A 20,183-nucleotide genomic window follows, 5' to 3' on the forward strand; every position below is an offset into this window, starting at 1 on the left:
GAAAAATAACTAATAAATAATAAATAAACACCTATACATCACGTGTAAATAAATACTGATAAAAATGTAAATGTATATATTAAAATCATATAATTTTACTAGCACCTGCCAGATAATTTATATTTTCACTGGTAAAAATATATATCTACTGGTGAAAATATATTCCAATATGATTTCACTGAAATGACATATTTTAAAATATAGATTCGAGACTGTTTTTTCAAGGTAATATAAATATTATTTATTTTTATTTCTTACAATATATGCTAGGATATGATTCCCTCGAGTCGCGTCGACGAGTGTATTTAGAGAAGCACTTCTTCAAATTGCTCGTAGGGAATATTCACATTCCGGAAATTCTAAAAAAACTTCGTTATCGTGTGCCACCTAATTACCAGACCAGAACAATTAGGCTGCACGTGCAAATTATTATTTTTAAAGTAGAATTACAAATAGTAGAATAGTAAAAATATTACGGAAGGGGGTACAATGCTCAGGTTGAATTCAGGGTAACGGTTAGTTTTTATCCGACTCCGTGTATGGCCCTATACATATCAATGTATAGGGCACAAAGTACAAGAATAATAGCACTCGCGTGACCCAATCTGACCTGCTGTGTGAATACACACAGTATCGATTAAAACCATTTTGACTTCAAGTCTAAAAATATATTTTATAATACACGAAATAACCACGGTTAAAATAATTACTGGTAATATAAAATTAAGTTTGAGAATAATTTCCAATCAAATTACGTATATTCTCGCGTACGAATGTATATATGTACAAGTTCTGATAAATTTTACTATCAGACATTAACATGATACTGTATAACCCAAAGAATAACACTCTACTGTTTACTTTGCCTGTGTCTATAGACTACTTTTTATCATAACAAAATCGTAAAACAAACCATATTATTCTTTAAATAAACTAAACTCAGATTAAAGTAATCGATACTTAATTTAAATGATATTTAAATATTAATATATTTAAAGCTAATTAAAAATGCGAAAATTGGGTAAGCCATCAATGTCGAAACGTCGAAAATAATTGTATTATGTATGTATACATACATATGTAAACAAATGATCGAATAATACGTAATAACTTAAGCGTGACTAATAGGCACTGTACTTACAATGAAGCATAAATTGTTTGTATTTATCCACTTTGCATTTTATAATCGTATATTCATGAAGAAACTATTCAATAATCCAATTTCAGAGTGCAAAATCAATATAATAGCATTAACGCGCCTAAGAAGTTGACTACGCACTATGTACAAATAAATATTTACGAAGTCTGCCAGTGAGCCAAATAAGTCTAGAAGTATCCTTAATCACTATGGTAAATATAATTTGGACAGCTGGTAAACGCACATTAATAAATACACAAATTGAAAAATGCGTTCAGAATTATTGATCTCTCTTTAGAAGAAGGTGTTTTTTGGTCAGTAGCAAGATGGCGAAGATTGAAGTTATTTTCATCATTGCAGTTTTCCTAATATTCGTAAGGATATTATTATTATTTACATTTAGAAAATGTATATAATAATTTTTGTTGATTTTTTGCTTTTATCTAAAAAATAATTATCTTGTAAAGGAATTCATTCAAGTGACGAACGGATCTTCAATGTGCTATGGACCTAAAATGTCTTCATTGCTGTCGAGAATAGGAGTCGGTGAATTTTGCTATCAACCAATGGTGTGTATGATCCTATGTGATTAATGATTAAGTAAATTTTATTTTTTAAATAAGTATTACTAATTTATATTTTAGGAAAAAGATGAACAATAAATAATTAAAATACAATTCCACTAAAATCTGAATCAAAATATATTATATGTTTTTCTTTGACTAGAAATATATACATTATGATTTCAACAGAGTTTTACTTCACATATTTACCAATAAACTTTTAATAACCAGCAAGGAAAAAACTTTATGATGTACAGATTGCCATCAAACGACGAAATGAAAAATAAAGTGTAAGAAAATATCCAAAAATTTCACGTTTCGCATACAAATGCTCCTTAATATATTATATTTTATGATTATTTTGTTTACTTATTTGTATTATTTTCATTATATATTTTTTATGTATTGAAATAATACAATGTTGTTTTCGATCATCGTGACGCATTGGGATAACCTGTTAGGTCACGATGGTCTTAATTTAATTTAAATAAATCTACAGTGTAGACATCTACATTGTACAGCGACGTCCAGCCTGAGGCCCGCGGGCCGCATGCGGCTCAGTCAATGTGTGGCTCACTTTACGGCTCATTACACATAACCAACAAAAAATAAATAGTAAAAGAAGAATAAAAAATTATAAAAGTCATCTTCGTCTTCAGAATGTGCACTTACAAATCTGCAGGTATAAACTGTTTTATGCACGGATCCGAGTAACCGATCCTTTGTTTCTAAGAAGTATGTATATTTCTCACTGGCTTTAGATGAAACAACAGATATTAAGAATACGGCTCATCCTTCCATTTTTATTGAAATAAATGTGACTCGAGAAATATTAGCTGAAATAGAAGCTGTCATAAAATGCATGCATGACCGTGGACTGAAATAAGAAATCTAACTGGGATCACTACAAATAGCCCAGCTTCAATTATCGGTTAGAATATTGGATGCCATAACAAAAAACTTTTCATTTGTCATTGTTTTTTGCACCTATAAAATTAATGTGCCCAAGTATATGAACCAGTGATATCAGTTGTAATTAAAACAATTAACGCAATACAAAACAAGTATCGTCAGTTCAAGGTCAGTTCATTTATATTCAAGAACTGGAATCTGATTACATACTTCAATTTACTTTTTTACACAAAAATTCCATGGTTAAGTCTTAAAAAACGCTTTTTATGAAAAAAATTTATGAATGAAAATAACCAAAATGCTAATGAATTATAGTTTTTGGATTATTTTTTTCTTATAATATATATTGATATATTACAACTCTTTGTTTTTGTGGGATCAACGAACTCTCATACGAGTTTTGATCCAGCAAGTCTGTTTATGGGACTAAGACGATGCAGACACCCCTTTTCTCACATCTAATTAGCATAATTATATAAATAGGGGAATATCCTTTGTTCGTTAGCATTCTTACTAATTACTTCAAACCATACGGTCGGTTGTCCGTCTGACGACGACCACCCTAAATACCGATTTTCATCGAGTACCCGCGAATAAATAACAATAGATATGAGAAATCAAAATGAATTTAAATAAACTTAACATGCAGCTTCAAAGTGAAAACAAATGGATCATAGATTATTGTTAAAATATAAAAGCATTCATAGCAAAACTCAAACTTTATGAAAGTCAGTTGAAATCATTTGAAGTCCGTTTTATATTATCACATGAATTTAATAGTGACAAAAACAATTTTTATAAATATGCGTAAGAAATTACAAATTTATTACAAGTATTTCAGGAGAGATTTCAATATTTAAATAATAACGAGAATATGTTCAATATTTTGTATATCCACAGATAGTACACATCTACTACTTTGTTTTTCCAATAATAATTATGTAATTTCGGCAATGGTCAAAAATCACAGTGTTACGACAGCTGTCTTTATCAAGTACAATTATTGTGGTGGGGGAGATATGTTTCCGCTTCGACCGGTTTTAGTCAACGCTGCCTTCGCAGTTTTAAGACGTTCTTCGCATATTCCTCGTCCGACGACTTGCACTGTCTTCAGTAAGTTAATTAACACATCAAACACTTACAGGTTATATCATATACATCATTAATTTCATTAAATATTTTCGCCGAAAATTGTAACGTAATAACCTGGATTATTCGGCATTCTAGTACGTTCTATTGGTCACGTATTCGTTTTTAACTCATTATAAATTCAATCGATATTACTATTAATGTTTGCCTATGAAATATTTTCTATTACTTAGATGTTGTTTTATTAATGAAGCTGTTTAATATTAAATTAAGTTCAAATATTATTTTAAAAATATTTTTGCAAAAAAGCCAATGTACTTTGGTACATTTGAACTTCATGCATCTAGCTTATTTACAAAATAAACATTTTTCAAATACATGTGACATTCTAAAATTAAACTTACTTTTGTGTGAATATCTCATTCTAGGCGTACAGAATAACCAATCATTTAATATTAACTTCTTAAAAAGATTCTGTAATACAACAATGGCAGATAAAGTTGTAACTTATGAAGACGTCGTCTCGTTCAAGGACGATCCGGATGTACTCCTGATTGACGTTCGCGAACCGAATGAACTGCAAGAGACCGGAACGATACCATCCAGCATCAACATCCCTTGTGCGTAGCATTTAAATTATAAACGATTATATATGAATGAACATTTATTTTATATATTTTTACAGTGGGAGATCTTCCTAATGTTCTACAAAATTCAAACCCAGAACAATTCAAAGCTAAATATGGACGGGATTTTCCAACTAGTCGTACAGAGTTAGTATTCTCCTGTAAACTGGGAGGACGAGCCGCTAAAGCTATGGACGCTGCTACAGCTCTTGGATTCCCCAAGTATGAAATACATAACATATCTATAAAAATGTAGGTCTTATATATTTCTTTTTTTTACAGTTCTAAATACTATAAAGGCAGTTGGACTGATTGGGCGAGCAAACAACATTAATTGTTATATTCAATCATATAAAAATATGGCATTTAAATACACATTTTTTTATATCTGTAGCTATTTTTAATAACAACAAAGTTAAAAAACAAGATTATATTGATACAATATTGGCGTTTTTATTATTAATTTAATGACATAAAATTATATACATATTAAATGTTCATAAAAAGATTATTAGCACTAAGGTGCAATTTTAAACCACTAAATAAATTACTGCTTTATTTGATAATAAAATATTCTGGCTTAGTTATAACAAAAGGCATTGATTGGTTCATATCTCAAAATTCAGTTCCATTGTAACATATTTTTACTATAACATAACTATAAATATATTGATCTATTTACGTGTTGAGCAAAAAAATGAAGCTTGAAGGAGTGACGTTAATGATGAAGAAAAATGTAAAGTCACTGAAAACTTCAATAAAAATTTGTTTTGGTAGCACAGAAAAACGGTTGCCAAAATATTAGTAGAATAGAAACTCTGCATACCAAAAAAAAGAGCATGCGTGAGACTTATATGATGTTACAGTCAAGATATTCATTTCTAGGCTCTAAATCAATCCCAAAATAAAATGACGGTACCTTTACTTTCCTAATATATATTTAGTCATTACTGTAATATATGCAAAAATGTTGCAAACATCTTTTTATAAAAAAATTGTTTATGAAATTATTATTATTATTGTAATATATAGAAAAAAATACAAAACCAAAATTTGAATAGATCGTCGTATAAGTTAGAAATGCAATATTTTTAACAGAATTTATGCAACAGCATATAATGGCCCCTGAAATTTTAATACTTATATATCAAGGGACGAGCATGATTATTGCGATAACGAGTTCAGGTACCAGATTAGAATTAAGCTAATTGATTCAAACATTCAATCACTAAGCTAATGCATATACAAATCAATTTCCTTTATCCTTATCGGCGAGCTTAGCCGATACCATCTCTCTAAACTGCGACAATATGATATTTTCCCTCTTTGTCCTCTCCTCCTTGCTGAACATAGCCAAAGCTCTTTTCTCATCGGCCGAATAAATCTGATTTTCTTTACGAATACGCACAGCCTCCATACGACGATGTCTAAAATACAGAATTAATTATATATCATCTAATATTACATAAATACACAGTTTTTATAAATTAATTTACCTGCTACCGCTCATTACATATCCGACAGATTCATACAGAGCAATTTCATCGCTCGTTAAACCAATTTCACCACGACGGGGTATTCTTTTGCCCTCGGCGACATAAGCGGCCATAGCAGCACCTTCGCCCGGCAGCAAGGCGTGACCGAAATCTTGTCGGTTCAACGAAACTTGAGCTTTCTGCATTGGACCGATTTCACCTCCAATCTCGATGTCGTCCTCGCTCTCAGCTCGTTGTATTAATTCTTCTAAAAATCAGTATACATTTAAGGAACCAGCAAGAAACTATTTAATAAATCTGGTGTAGAAAGCAATGGTACACTATTACACCAAAAAAAATACATTCTGGAGCATTAAACTCACCAAATCCTATACTTAAAGAAAAGAATTAATAACTTTTAGAAATCCTACTTCAAATACCAGAAGAAGGAGCCCATATTAAAACTAGTGGGATTCCTTTCATTAGATAGGTGATATTATTTATTTATTAAAATTAAGACCACATGACGTTTCAGCAAGTTGGTTATGACTTTAATTAATAATAAAATGTAATAAAAAAAACATTACCTTGTCCTTTTTCAACCCATACTTCACCATCCGAAGATTCTTCACTGGAAGAAGCCTTTGGTTTTTTGCTCTTGGCCTTTTTTCTCGCTTTTTTAGCTTTCTTCAACTTTTTCTTGAGTTTTTTGAACTCTTTCTTAACATCTTTGGAAGCCTTTTTGCTCTTTTTATGTTCTTTTGCAATATTCTCTGCATCAGATCTTAAAATAATACATATATAAATTTAATTATAATTTTATAATACCTTCATAAACCTAAATTCTCTTAAATGCTACATTACTCACTCAATCCTCGCAGGCGAATGTCCCCACAACGATTTAATACCAGTGCTTCCGATTTGTTCGCGTTTTTCTCTTCTCGCATCATAAAATTCGTCTGCCTGAGATTTGTAATGCCTCGAAGTGTTACCTTTACCTCCACCTCCACCTCCACCTAAACCTAAAATATATTGAAGTATTAAATACATCTATTCAATTAGCACCAATATATAAATATTAATATAGTTACCTTCTCCAAATCCGTTACGATCTTCGTTATTATATCCTCTATTAACCGATCGTTCTTTTTGCATCTCGTAAAACTTGTCGTTTGGCCATCTGTCCTCCTTTTTAACTGCTCTTTTTCCTGAATCGTCGTCTGTATTTTTATGAAGCGAAGCAGAACGTTTACGGTATTGCGAATTTCTCGCTCCAGATCGGCGTTGCTTCGGCGATCTGGAGCGAGACTTGCGTCTCGGGGATCTGTCTCTTCTAGGTGACTTTAAATCTCGGCGATACGAACGGTGTCCGTCTCTGTCTGGCGCGTCTCTTCTAGGCGGAGACTTTCTGTGTGATGTGTGAGGAACATTTTTACGCACGGGCGACGGGTTTCTATATGCACGCTTATTCGATATCGAGGGAGATCTGGATTTTCTCTCTTTTTTGATCGGCACGGAAGGTTTCTTGCGTCTGAAATCCGACGAAGAACTAGATCGTCTGTGACGCGATTTATCGTAATCTTTCTTGTTTGATTTTCTAATTAAAAAAATGTTTATTTATGAGTTTTATATGCGATTTTAGTATAAATATAACTTATAATGTTTGTTTTAATACTTTTTTACGGGTTCTGAGTCCGACGAGCTGTCAGACGACGACGACATGACAATAGGTTATGTTTATAGTCTTAACAAGTAAGTTTCACGACCATAGCATTATTTTTTTAAATACTGGTAAATTAAATATGCTTGCGGAATAAGAAAAAAACAAATAAAACTACAAGAGACGATTAATGACTAAATTTAAAACGTGTTTTAATTAATATAATAAAGGCAATATTTTATATAAGTCTGATATGATAAGTAATATTAATGAGATTAATGAGACGGCATTGCAAATAATATTTTTGTTACTTAAACTCCTCTGTTCTACAAGTCAATAAAAACAACAGCAAAAAATCACACTGAAAAATTCATTACAGGCAAAATTGTAAAATAATGAATGATATTGGAAGTGAAAATGTAATTGAATTGATTACTGATAATTACTGTACTTAATATATTATTTGACTACTACTACAGATAAATATCAAAATAGTAACAGGATTGATTTTAAAGTGTATAAATTTCATTTATTTGGAGACAAAATAAGTATGATGTCTTTAAAATTGTATAAACATAAACGAAAATGTTTTTTTTTTGTGTATATTTGTGTGATATTGATGCTTAACATACGCGTCGAAAATCTGGTCGTAAAAAATTGTACAGCCAATGAATATTATTATAGTACGTGCTGTTTCGTTGGTACCATTATGCTGTGTCGTTAAACCTTCGAACAGTGGCGTAGCTAGGGTATTTGCCGCCCAGGGCGATCCTTAAAATTGCCGCCCCCCCCCCCATATATTTTTTGCAGGATCATAAAATCAGCATTTCTTAAAATAATAAATTGGTTATTATTAAGCTCATGTTATTTGTGGATTTATATATGTTTTAGTGCATTCAGGGTTAAGAACCACACTTGACGATCCCATCGCGAATATGCCGCCCCCAAGCAAGTGCCGCCCGAGGCGGCCCGCCCCCTCCGCCCCACCATAGCTACGCCACTGCCTTCGAATCGTATCAAATATCGAGTTAACTCTTAGCGATTCAAGATAACTGGATGCCTGGACCAGATCTCACGATCGAAGTTAAAGTAAATACTCCTGTTTCTCATATTGCACGGATCTTAAATAACACAAATATTTTTTCACGCTGATTTCTTACATTAACGCGATTTAAGAAAACTAAAAAGAATAAATGTTTCTAGCGATTGTAGTAGTATTGTTTAGCGAAAAACAGTATTAAATATTTTAATTAATAGAACCATTTCTAATTTTGTTACCCTTTTTACACGGTTGATCCTGGAACGTATTTCCAAAGCAAAATTATGTGTGTTTTTCTCTGGATTTCAAAAGCATCATCTGTGTTGATTTGTCGAGGTTGCAATAGCCACAAGCTAAGAGTTAAACTTTCATGTGCTCCCGAGTTGAAAGTGAAGTATTGAGTAAAAGTTCAAGTGGAAGTGATTTTTCTATGGCAGCGTTTCGCCTCACGTATGATTGGAAAAATATAAGAATATCAACGATCTTTTTTATTCCCTACTCATTGGCTAATCACGTATGATTAGCTGCATCCGACTTGGGTTTCGTAAGTTCAGCTACAACGGAATTTGGATGTTCCGCTTCCTGCTCAAAAAAATTGATTTCAAGGGACTTTTTTTCAATTTGCGAAGAGGTCTTTCATTATATATGCCGTTCACAATATCACTCATTTAGTGTCAATTTTGCTAGAAAATTGTATATTGCTGGTTCATTGTCCTACATAATAAAAAAATCGCTCCCATTGTGTAATAGTTAGCACTCTGGACTCTTACTTTAATATTTATTTTAGCCCGACCGCTAAAGCGCCGTTTTTGGACGTGTATAAGGCAAAAACCTATCAGTTTCTATGACTCATCTAACTGATGTATTAGTGAAGCATTTTCAATATATTTTAACATAAGAATAATAATAAACAGCAATTTTCTTACATTTTTTCAGGCCGTGATCCAGTATTTATACAATCATATAACGATTAGTACAGTTTAAAAGCGTATTTATATAATTAAAAATATAAATAAAAAAGGGTGGCAAAGAGGCAACATGCACGGCTGCAATCGCCTGTGACATCGCAGCGAGGAATGCGGCAGCCACTCCGACACCTTCCCCACCCCCCGCTACGCTCCGCGCCCCCTCGACACGCACAGGTGACCAAGGAGCTCTCCTCTGCTGCTCCCCTCGCGCCTCCGCCCCTGTTGCGTCGTTCCGTAGTATCGCTCCTTCCCTTTCCCCAATCGGCCGATGGAATGCGAGTGGAATCTCCAAAACGTAAACAACACTCACGGCCGCAATAATTGAAACTATTTCCTTCGCAGAAATGAGTTCGCTCCGAAACCCCGGCAGATTTCTCTGCAATGTGCAAATGACCAGAACGCCGATAGGTGAGCATACGCCCCCTTTTCATTTTTTCCAAAACAAACATGGCCACCTCAAGTCGTATTTTGACTATCACAAAATTTCATTTAAAAGTACATATTTTTTATATTTGGATGAATTTTATATATTATATAAACAAAAACAGCTGCTGTAATTAATAAATAATTAAGTACCTGCGTGTTTATTATTAATCATTTGGTTACGGGTCGGTTTTGTGGGTATAATTTTAATTTCAAAGATTTTAATAAATTCATTTTAAATCACAATTGAAATATGGCCATAAAATTTGTGCAATAATAGAAAATATCAGATTCATGGTGACTTTTTTGTTATGGTAAATATTTATAATTATTCAAAGCAGTAAAAATCAACACAGTAGTAATTGTACAATTTTCTTATAGTTTAGCTTATTTACATTATTTTTTCAGTTTAAAAATGGATTTAGTGGTTTCAAAGATATAGCAACTTTTAAATAATTAACTAATGGATTTGTTAATTTAAATTGTACGAAACTTGCTGCTTTCGAGGAGTAAATTACAGAAATATAAATAAATAAACTTAATAAAATAATATATGATACTTTGATACAATCTTACACTAATAAAATAGTGACGCCGTCTTTTAGAAAAATAAATAACTGCAATATTTATATTTACATAAAATTGATAACTGTTATTGTAATTATATTTTATCTTTTAGCCCCAGGTAGTTTTCTTCAAAGTTTATCAGGAAGCGAAACTGACGTTTCCACATCAAATGAAAACTTATCTAATGAAGAACGATATGTCATCAAACACACAACCAGAGTGGAGCCTCAGGGTCAGGAAAATATGCAGGAAAATTCTAATAGGAATTCCTTAATAGTATGTATTTTTTATGTTAAAGTTCATGAAAAAATCTTTAAAAACTATATTAATTAAATGCAATAAATTTAAGGAGTCCTTACAAGGTAGCAGCAATCGAAGTTCACTCAAAGAATCTATAGGGGGAGGGCCGAATAGTAATCGTAGTTCTTTAGACGTATCGTCGTCTTCCTACAACACTTTAATTATTCACAATGCGGGTCAAGACGAAACATGGACTGGAAGGTATTTAATTTTATTTTTTAATAACGATGCATCTCTTAAGATCTAATTTTAACCTTGATTTTGATAGACTTTCAGGAATCAGGGATCATCCCTCAAACGTCTCGAATCATAGTGCAAGTCAATCGTCAAGCTTTCATTCTATGCATGGTCAATCAGAGAATGCCAAAAAATCTAGTGGGATTCCGTTGGCGATGAACGGAAATTTAAAAGACAGGAATTCATTACCGAGAACGAACGGAAATTACATAGATCAGAGAATTTACAATTCGTGCGAACCTGGCGTACAGGTATTTTATTTTTACCATATATTTATCGAATATATTTTCTTATATCTCATGTGTTTCATAGGAAATTAACGAAATACCCGACGACTACCTCAATCAATCATCTGTTTTAAAACACTTGGCTAAAGAAGTGACTCAAAATCCGAGTTCAAGATCGCCGAGCGTGCCGCGATCCACTCCTCCGGCCTTATCTGGCGATAGATCTTCTCCGGCAGCCACTCAAGCTTCACCTCGTCAAACATCCTCGACAAAAAGCGTAGGCAGTATCAAATCGAGAGGAAGGCTTAATAAAGAAAAGTTGAATCTGTCTCATTCGCAACCTGATCTGTCTAGGTTTGTTCTAATTTAAATTACTACTGCATGAATTCAAATCCCTTATTTTTATCTAATGAAGCACATGGCCGCAGGGCACTCTAGACGCATGTGTTCCATTCAATAAAAATTTATAACTTTTACTTATTGTTACACCGCGGGGTCACATATGTGTGTATTTTTCATATGACCCATTAAGTATTTTTTCTTAGCGTTTAGTAATATTATATTATTCTAATGCATATTTTATTTTATTTCTCAGAATTTAAAGCAATCTGACAAAGATAGAATCGTGTACTTTTAATCATTATTTCTATTGTTCATTTCTATTATTATTATATTATAAAAAAATGGGAGCGATTTAACAGGAAATTATTTTAAGAAATGTGCATTTAAATAAATACTCTGTTCCTTAAAATGAATTATTTGTGCATTTATGTAGTAAATTTTTGGAAAGGGCTCGTTGCAGAGAGTTATTTATGTTCAGGCCAATGCTCGCTCGCTCGTACCTTATCTGTCCAACAGTAATGCACAAACAATTCGTTTTATGGAACGATTATTTTATATATTGCTCATTAAAATTGTCCTCTAAAAAAACGCGTTTCTTCAAGTAAATGTTCTAAAAAAATATTTTAATTTTTCTATTTATTATTTACCTAAAAAAGAGAAGAAATTAATATCGGTTTTTTTAACAAATTTTGAGAAATATTTAAGTGATTTAACACAAAATTTGGAGAAGTTGTCAATCGGTATCTTATCTAAATTTAGAATGTCAATTTTTATAAAAATAATATCTTTTCAACTAATAATCATCAGTGATACTAAACAATTTTCACTGTATTTAAATTACGATCTATACAGTACAAACTTAATATTTATTATACAGGTATTAACTTAATTACGACCGATTTATGTTCTTGAGACAAATCCTCAAAACTCGAGGAATACCTCAAAAAAATTTACAAAAGAATTGATAGCCCTCAAGGCATCAAAGGGAATAAATAACATTTGGACAGAGCAGACCGCTAATTATTCTTATTCTTATTAAAAACAACAATTTTATGACTAAATTATGACTTTTACTTTCTATTTGCCTCAACAATTTCCTGTACCGGTATTATATTTTATATAATCGTCATTGCTGATTTAGTGAATTACATATATACATAAAACAAAGATAGTCGCTTTTTGAACTAGCCTTATTTTTGCCTTAAATTACAAAAATGGAAATTATCTATCTTTCTATACATAGATATTGTTTGTAATTTATATAAAAAAATACAGTTACGGACAGCGAGTTGTATCTCACGACAGTGAGTGACCGACAGTTGGTTAAGTTCATAGTTTGTTTAAATAACTGATTATAAAAATTATGCTACATAATATGAAAGACTTTTTTTAAATCCCTTCCATCGTTTTCACAACGGCCAGAAATGATATTACACTTTTTACTGCTCGATAAATGATAATGAAAAGTTATAAAAGTATATCACGGAAAAATAGTACAAAAATTATTTTAATGAAATTAAACATTGATAGGTTTTATAAAAGGTCTAATTTTTCAAAATTCCATTATCATATTCCTCCATTTTTTAAGTAAAAATATATATATGAACAATAATAATAAATATTACACTAGTATTTAATATACACCTATACTATTATGTTTATTTTTACAGCATCGGTGTTAGACCTTTACCAGGAGGTAGCGAAACAAGTTGGTTGGAATCGCCTGCTTTAAACATTGACTATGCCCACATGCTCGATATGCTGATGCAAGAAAACGATCAATTGAAAAATCAATTGGACGACGCTTGGCAAAAAATTACAAAGTCGCAAAAGGTCGAAATGGTGTGCCTAAAATTACATTATGGTAGTTTGTTATGTGTATACTTAAGTGTTCTATTATATTTTAGTTGGAAGAAGAAGTATCAAAAGTGCATAGAGCGCACGAGGAACTAGTCGGATCGTGTGAACGTAGGGAAAGGTTGGAGAGAGCAGCCCGAAGTCGCCTTCAATCGGACTGTCAACGTCTCCACGATGCCAACAGAGCTCTTAAAGAACAGGTAATGATTTATTTATTTTGTTTTGTAAAGAACATAGACTAATTTAATAATCATATAGGTTGAACTACTATCTGGACAAGTGTTAAGGCCTTTGGATAATATGACACCGACCAGTGATATTTTACGAAAGGAGCTACAGAACAGGGAGATGCTAATTGCGCAATTGATTACTCAGAGTATGTTTCTACTTATAACAAAAGCATAATTTAATAAATTGATTGAAAATTATACAATCGATGTGATATTTCAGACAAAGAGTTACTTTGTGCCAAAGAACGTCAAGAAATTGAAATCGCTGCACAAAGAGCTACTTTGCAAGAGCAACGCACTCACATCGGCATTTTAGACACTGCTCTCACAAATGCCCAAGGCAATGTTGTCAGACTTGAAGAAGAAGTGTGTATAATAAATGCTTTTATGTTTAGTATTATTATTGTAAATAACCTGTTCACTCAAAAATTTAGTGTCGTCATGCTCAAGGATATATTGAGCGTGTTGCACAACTTCAAAAGGCCCTGACTTCTCTACAACAAGCATCAGAAAGACGAGAACAAACTGAACGAAAGCTTAGGTCGCAACTTGAGAAAGAGTTGCAGAATCAAAGGTATATGTGAGTTGTATAGCAATTATTTAATGATGTATTACTTTTAAGCTTTTATTTAATATTTTGTTAAATATTTTTAAGGTCACGAGATGGTAGTTTGGGACATGGATCTGCAAATCACGGTGTCGGTTCGAACGAAGGAGAGTTACGCAGAAAGTTGCGAGAACAAGAAGAACGCGTCTTGGCTCTGGAAGGCGAATGCGCTAAATGGGAGCAAAGATATTTGGAAGAATCTGCTCTACGCCAAGCTGCTATCGATGCTGCGAGCATACCAAAGTATGTTTTAATTAAAATGTTTAATTTCTTTGATATTTTGAATAGTTATATTATTGTTTATAGAGATGCAAAAATAGCTGCACTCGAGAAAACTTCTCAAGAAACAGAGCGGTTAATGGCGGAAGCTAGGAATGAAAAAATTAAGCATATGGATGAGTTACACGATGCTCAGAAAAAGTGTGCAGATCTTGAAGGACGGTAAGGCTTTTATTGTGAACCTTGATTGTACTTTATGTTATTATTATCGAATTAAATCATTTGGTTTCTTTCACAATTACTCGAATCGTAAATTATTGTTAGTGGCTTTCGAGAAATTGTGTGAAAAACAAACGCCAATTTGATAACTGATCACTGTATTAAGCATTACAAACAATTTTGCAACAGCCTGAAAGAGCTTGAATCGAAAGTGGCTGAAAAAGATGCGATGATCAAAGTTTTACAAAAACACACCCAAAGTCAAGCGGGCACTATATCGTACGTTAGCGACGGCAGCGACTCTCATTACAATACGCACACTCACTCTCACGCTCATTCGTTAAGAAACAACTCCAGCCGAGAAGAACTAGGTATATGTCTGTTTCGCTTCGTTTTCTCAACTTTGCATATATTTGCTTTGTATTCTTATATTTATTGTGATGTGATTGTCGACAGTGGGTTTCGGGGCTTCGTCGTCCGCCGCTTCCTTCTCGAGTCAAGACACCCTGCCCATGTACTCTGTCCTCTCTCATCTGCCTTCATTATCGTCCATCGCTCACAGTAATAATTCGCATAAGGGGTTGGTTCCTAAATACGGTTCTACCGCCAATTCGCTGAATAAAGCGTCGAATGACGCTACTGGTAATTTAATTGCACTAGTGACTCAATCTGTATAAGACGAAACATGAAACATCCTTGAAATTCATTCGCAGATCCTACTAGTTTCGAGGGGAAGAAGCGCACTTTGGACGACCAGCTCGCCAAACTCGATAGCCAGCTGGACAGTCAGCTCCTGTCTAAGGTTGGTGTTAGTGTGGTCCCGCATGGTTTGAACCAAAGCAGTGTTATATCGCATGGCATTTCGAGCGCAAACGCCGGCTCGCTGAGCAACATCGCGCCCTCGACGACAGGGTCTAACGCGAACGGTTTGTCCATACGCAACCTGAACCCTCAAGTGATAGCGATACGCAACCGTTCGCGACTTGCCAGCTTAACCACAGATTTAGACCGCTTGCCTAACATATCGTCCGTCGAAAACGAGACGTTTTATTAACTTGGAATGAATTCATCAGTCATCGTCCGTCATGATTTTAATATATTTTTTACAGGTACTACAAATAAGTGCCTTTACTCATTCTAAACACCGTTATTATTCTAAGTGTTGTAAATTGATGGCAATAATGTGTTTGACCTCTTGGTTAATTGATGAATTCACTGTTCATTTATAAAATTATAACTTCTATCAGAAAAATTGTTTAAATTGAAAATTACAAGCATTGAAGCTAATTATTTTGTTCAGCAGACCAATAGTACAAAAAATGGTTTTATAGATTTGTACATATTTTAAGTGCCGTATTTTTTTAGATTCACATTCCTATATGTATAAATATTATATTTATTCCGAGAGATACTTAAACATTATTTTTACAAACGTGATCATAAAAGGGAACAAAGTAGAGTTGCCATTTTTTATGAATTTCTTTATATATTAGCAGCTTATACCAAATATTGCGTAAATATAAGGCAATTAATTTATATTGATGACTCCCCTACGTACAGTCAATTTTTTATAGAAGAAGCATCTAGCGTTTAAATTATGCTAAGAAATTAATACGTCCCAGAAATGGGACGGAGCCTTCTGTGATGAAGATACTCTCGATCGGAATCTCTGTTAAAGTCATTCAGTCTGTTATAAACAAGTAATAAAAACAATAAAGTTACATTATTGTTAGTGTTCTAGAATTAATATATTTTTATATTATAGTTTTTTACGATACAGTCTTTAAAACGAAATCGTGAAATACAATTTCGGGATTGACTTTCTTGCAATGTGTAGTTCCTTAAACTAAACAGTCGAAGATCGTTTACTAATGAAAGAAATGTGCTCGATACTTGTATTTGGTATATATACATACATATTTGTATTATTAAAACAATATTTTTAGAGGCTTTATGTATATATACCAAATAAGCAATTCTCGGATTGGTAAATATATATATTTTTATTTAAAAAAATTAGAACAAATTGTTTATATAGTAAAATAAAAAATAAACCAAAGCTAATGTAATATTTGCAAAGAAATGGTAAAAAAACATTTAACAATTAAAGTTATTGATAATTTATTAAAATATTTAATATATAAATTATTCATAATCAATCAATGAATATTTTTCATATAATAGATCTATCGTTTTCTATTGTATTTAACTTTTAATATACAGTTGATCGGTGCTCGAGTATATAGAAAAAGTATTCTAAATGTGTGCCTTTTAAGCTCTCTCCGTCGATAAAACGTCAATCATTATTTACGTGCGAATATCATTGCCAAATTGGCTATATGTATTTTTTAAATGTAATTATATTAATATATAAATAACCTAAATAACAATGCTAATAACCAAATATCTTGCGAGATATACCTAATATATACAAAACATACTCTATTTAAGCGTTTAGAGATCTGCTTTAATATATACACATGTAATTTATTAATATTAAATTATATAAATATGAAATATAATGTATTTTAATACTGATCCTCATCCTGTTATATCCTTGAAGCTTTGAAAATTATACAATAACATTTAGAGCATGAAGTTTAACGACAATGGAGTGATTCATCACTAATGCTTGACGATAAACGGAAGATTGTATATAAGCATACAGTAAGATTTTCGATTTAATCAATCTTTATATAGTTTTTAACATGTTAAAACTTCTAGAGGGGCTTGTGTTGCTTCCCGGCGTTTTCCGGTGCCAGTACAGGACCCAGAAAAGGTAAATTACCTAAACCTATGAATGGATCGTCTTTCGAGCCCAGTTTTCTTGGTAATTTAGTTGCGAGACCGCCTCACGATCAAGGTCGGCCTGAAGAAATAATGCTACTAGAAAAGCAAGGATTGAGTTCTCAACAGCAACGTATGCAAGACGCTGCAGAGAACGACGCAAGACGATCGGGATCGTTGCCTCCATCTAGCTTACCGCGGCCTCCAAGAAAGCCTTCCATAAGGCGCTTCGGCGAATACGGAAGATTGAGTGATGCAGAAGTGAAGAAAAACAGCAACGACGATGCCGGTACTACCAGACCTCTACTACCGCCTCGTAGAATGGGCGACTATGGGAGATTAAATGACGAATCGCCAACTCAGAGAACGCTGCGTAAGCCTTCAATCAGATCTGCTACTTCTTCGGTGCCCGGTTCTTCTTCTCCTTCGACATCGAACTCGCGAGAGTCTTTGATGAAAGGAATGGATATGAGGAATAATTCCCTGATGAAAAACATGTCCATACCGGTAAACTCTTCCAGGGAATCGCTAGTCAAAGGTCCGAGAGATTCCGGCGGTTCGACCACCATGAGCGATAATTCTGCCAGTTCGTTACCGCCACCTTCGAAACTTCAAGCGATGTACGGAGCGCCCCGAGTTCGACGCGGAAACTCACTGAGTCGAGAAGGTAAAAGTAACGACCGTACGATCAATAAGTATAGGATACAATTTTAAGTATTTTGCCGTCCACCGAGTGCTACACAGCGCCGATTTTTATGCAGTATTATGATTTACCCAGATGGAAATTGATATTATTTATTATTGTATAGAGATTGGACGAAGTCAATGAAGTCAGTCATAAAGTATCTTTTGTCCCGTCTTATATGCATACATTTTAATGTATTTTTATTGTTTTAAGTGAACTTATTTGCATTATTGTTTTATTATTTAATAAAGACATTTCTAAAAAAATATATAGGAAGTATGTTTAATACTTGTTTACTTATAGAACAAAAATAATATTTATTGTTTTCTTTGAACGTTGCATTTTATATAAGAAAGTATTATTTTAATCTAGTGAATTGCATGACACAACTTCAATATAGTTTCAATACTCAAATATGTTATCTTAGTCAATACAAGATTATTATTTTATAGATCAAATTTAAACACTTATAAATTTAATAAAAGCTTATTATAAATTTATTGTTTTATTAGTATCTCAATCTTTAATCAATAAATGAACCAACAAACATTGCTACAAGACTAATTGAGTTCATAGATACCGCTTATATATGCAGTGAAGGATCCCAAAGCTATGTGACTTGACCTGGTATGTTTAAGTTGAGACAGTTTTTTTGAAAACAGGTTCCTTCTCCAGCATCTCCATAAACAGCAATAGAAACTTAAGGGATTTGAATAAATTTCAATCGAGCTGTATTCTAAATTTATTTTTATTTGAATAATTATTTTGAACATTGTAAATGGTTTTATGGAAAAAAAATTTTTTTCAAAGCAATAAAAAATAAATATATTTAAACATAAAAACAATCACTCTTAGAAAATAGCAGTCTCAATTCAACAATGAGTATGTAATTACAATCATAATATCAAAAATATCTATCTAGATAAAGAAAAATGATTTTTCAAAATAAATATTCATTTCACATTTCTATACAATATGATGACGCGATATTGAACTACGCAAACTGTCGGTGTGAGACACGCACGAGGAAAAATAAAAAGTGCATTCATATCGCCATGCTAGATTTGGTCTAAAACGTTAGGATCAATGGTGATCATTTTGGAACACTCAGTTGAACTGACAAAATTTGATGTCCGATTGTACCAAATCTATAATAAAATAATATATATTAATGGGCGATTCAATTTAATAAGACCAAATAAAACCTTACCCAAACATTTTATTTCATCTCACTTTCACTCTTCCCTTACATCGATATGCATAAATTTTAAATCGACCGGGACAAATGACTAGACGGGGACACCGGCACGTATGGCAGCTCTGTACTAGATATACATAAGAGGAACCAACAACTTTGTGCTCCCGCGAACATGTTGAAAATGTTATATGTCAGGACGAACACCTTATATCCGGGAGGTCTGGTCACTTTATTTTAATAAATACAGGATAAATTTATCGAAATATTAAACGTCAGATAACATTTTTGGTCTAAACTCAAGACATCGGCGGGCAGCTCGTAAACATAATTCAAAAAATATTATATTAAAACTAAATATGTATTTCTTCCAACTAAATTTAAAATCGGCATGCCTTAAGATATAAAATACAAAAGGTTAGGGTAATATAGGGATTTAGCATTTTTTATTGGTTTCGGATAGCATCACTGTATTACTCACATGTACACATTCGTAGTTTGATGTTTAACCCGTTTCGACTCGTTTCTACCCGCATCTAAGTTCATCACCATGCTATAAGCTCTCGCTTCACATTACAAACCTACTGATTCTCTAATTGACTCGACCAGCCATCCAAACCATCAACGATCCAAAACGACCTCGAGCAATGCAAACCCAGGTCACCAATGTTTCTTTTAATTCATATCCTATAACCAGCGCCGCCGACAGCAAGCCATGCCACTGGAAAATGATTCTGGGCCCCATTACAAAAAAGGCATTTTAAAAAATAATGATATTATTAATATATTTAGTGAAATTTTAGAAAAATTAAAACAAA

At 32.7% G+C, this 20,183-nt stretch overlaps 3 protein-coding genes and 1 long non-coding RNA gene across 11 annotated transcripts; 3 read left to right on the top strand and 1 right to left on the bottom strand.

Annotated features, from left to right (window-relative positions):
• Nucleotides 1-1,414: 1,414 nt before the first annotated feature.
• LOC148229596 (uncharacterized) lies at nt 1,415-1,887 on the top strand. The gene is made up of 3 exons (XR_015811310.1): nt 1,415-1,512; nt 1,606-1,707; nt 1,783-1,887. It is a non-coding gene; the product is annotated as an uncharacterized LOC148229596 (long non-coding RNA).
• A 1,234-nt stretch (nt 1,888-3,121) lies between these two features.
• LOC148229597 (rhodanese domain-containing protein CG4456-like) lies at nt 3,122-4,770 on the top strand. 2 transcript variants are annotated; one of them, XM_088197031.1, is made up of 5 exons: nt 3,122-3,420; nt 3,514-3,726; nt 4,131-4,322; nt 4,388-4,550; nt 4,611-4,770. In XM_088197031.1, exons 1-5 carry the CDS (start codon nt 3,381-3,383, stop codon nt 4,660-4,662), a joined length of 660 nt encoding a protein of 219 aa, XP_088053157.1. In that variant the 5' UTR covers nt 3,122-3,380; the 3' UTR covers nt 4,663-4,770. The 2 variants fall into 2 exon arrangements, with proteins under 2 accessions (XP_088053157.1, XP_088053156.1); XM_088197030.1 differs by lacking the exon at nt 3,122-3,420 and having other exon boundaries at nt 3,568-3,726.
• On the bottom strand, nt 4,762-7,561 carry LOC148229598 (uncharacterized). Its single transcript, XM_088197028.1, has 6 exons — nt 7,479-7,561; nt 6,895-7,400; nt 6,672-6,825; nt 6,391-6,587; nt 5,825-6,071; nt 4,762-5,755 (listed from the first exon to the last, which is right to left on the bottom strand). The coding sequence occupies exons 1-6, from the start codon at nt 7,523-7,525 to the stop codon at nt 5,578-5,580; spliced, it is 1,329 nt and encodes a 442-aa protein (XP_088053154.1). The 5' UTR covers nt 7,526-7,561; the 3' UTR covers nt 4,762-5,577.
• A 1,999-nt stretch (nt 7,562-9,560) lies between these two features.
• On the top strand, nt 9,561-18,666 carry LOC148229599 (uncharacterized). Of its 7 annotated transcripts, none has more exons than XM_088197049.1 (17): nt 9,561-9,644; nt 9,813-9,878; nt 10,573-10,736; nt 10,810-10,961; nt 11,029-11,248; nt 11,310-11,578; nt 13,237-13,408; nt 13,474-13,623; nt 13,682-13,799; nt 13,874-14,019; nt 14,088-14,233; nt 14,309-14,503; nt 14,567-14,701; nt 14,888-15,075; nt 15,155-15,340; nt 15,412-15,500; nt 17,423-18,666. In XM_088197049.1, exons 2-17 carry the CDS (start codon nt 9,815-9,817, stop codon nt 18,197-18,199), a joined length of 3,171 nt encoding a protein of 1,056 aa, XP_088053175.1. In that variant the 5' UTR covers nt 9,561-9,644; nt 9,813-9,814; the 3' UTR covers nt 18,200-18,666. The 7 variants fall into 7 exon arrangements, with proteins under 7 accessions (XP_088053175.1, XP_088053177.1, XP_088053176.1 ...); XM_088197051.1 differs by having other exon boundaries at nt 14,888-15,069; XM_088197050.1 differs by having other exon boundaries at nt 14,088-14,227.
• The last annotated feature ends 1,517 nt before the right edge of the window (nt 18,667-20,183 follow it).

Source organism: Plectrocnemia conspersa, unplaced genomic scaffold, assembly GCF_051122295.1.
Source record: "Plectrocnemia conspersa isolate PC_06_02 unplaced genomic scaffold, ASM5112229v1 ptg000011l, whole genome shotgun sequence".
Classification (NCBI taxonomy): Eukaryota; Metazoa; Arthropoda; class Insecta; order Trichoptera; family Polycentropodidae; genus Plectrocnemia; species Plectrocnemia conspersa.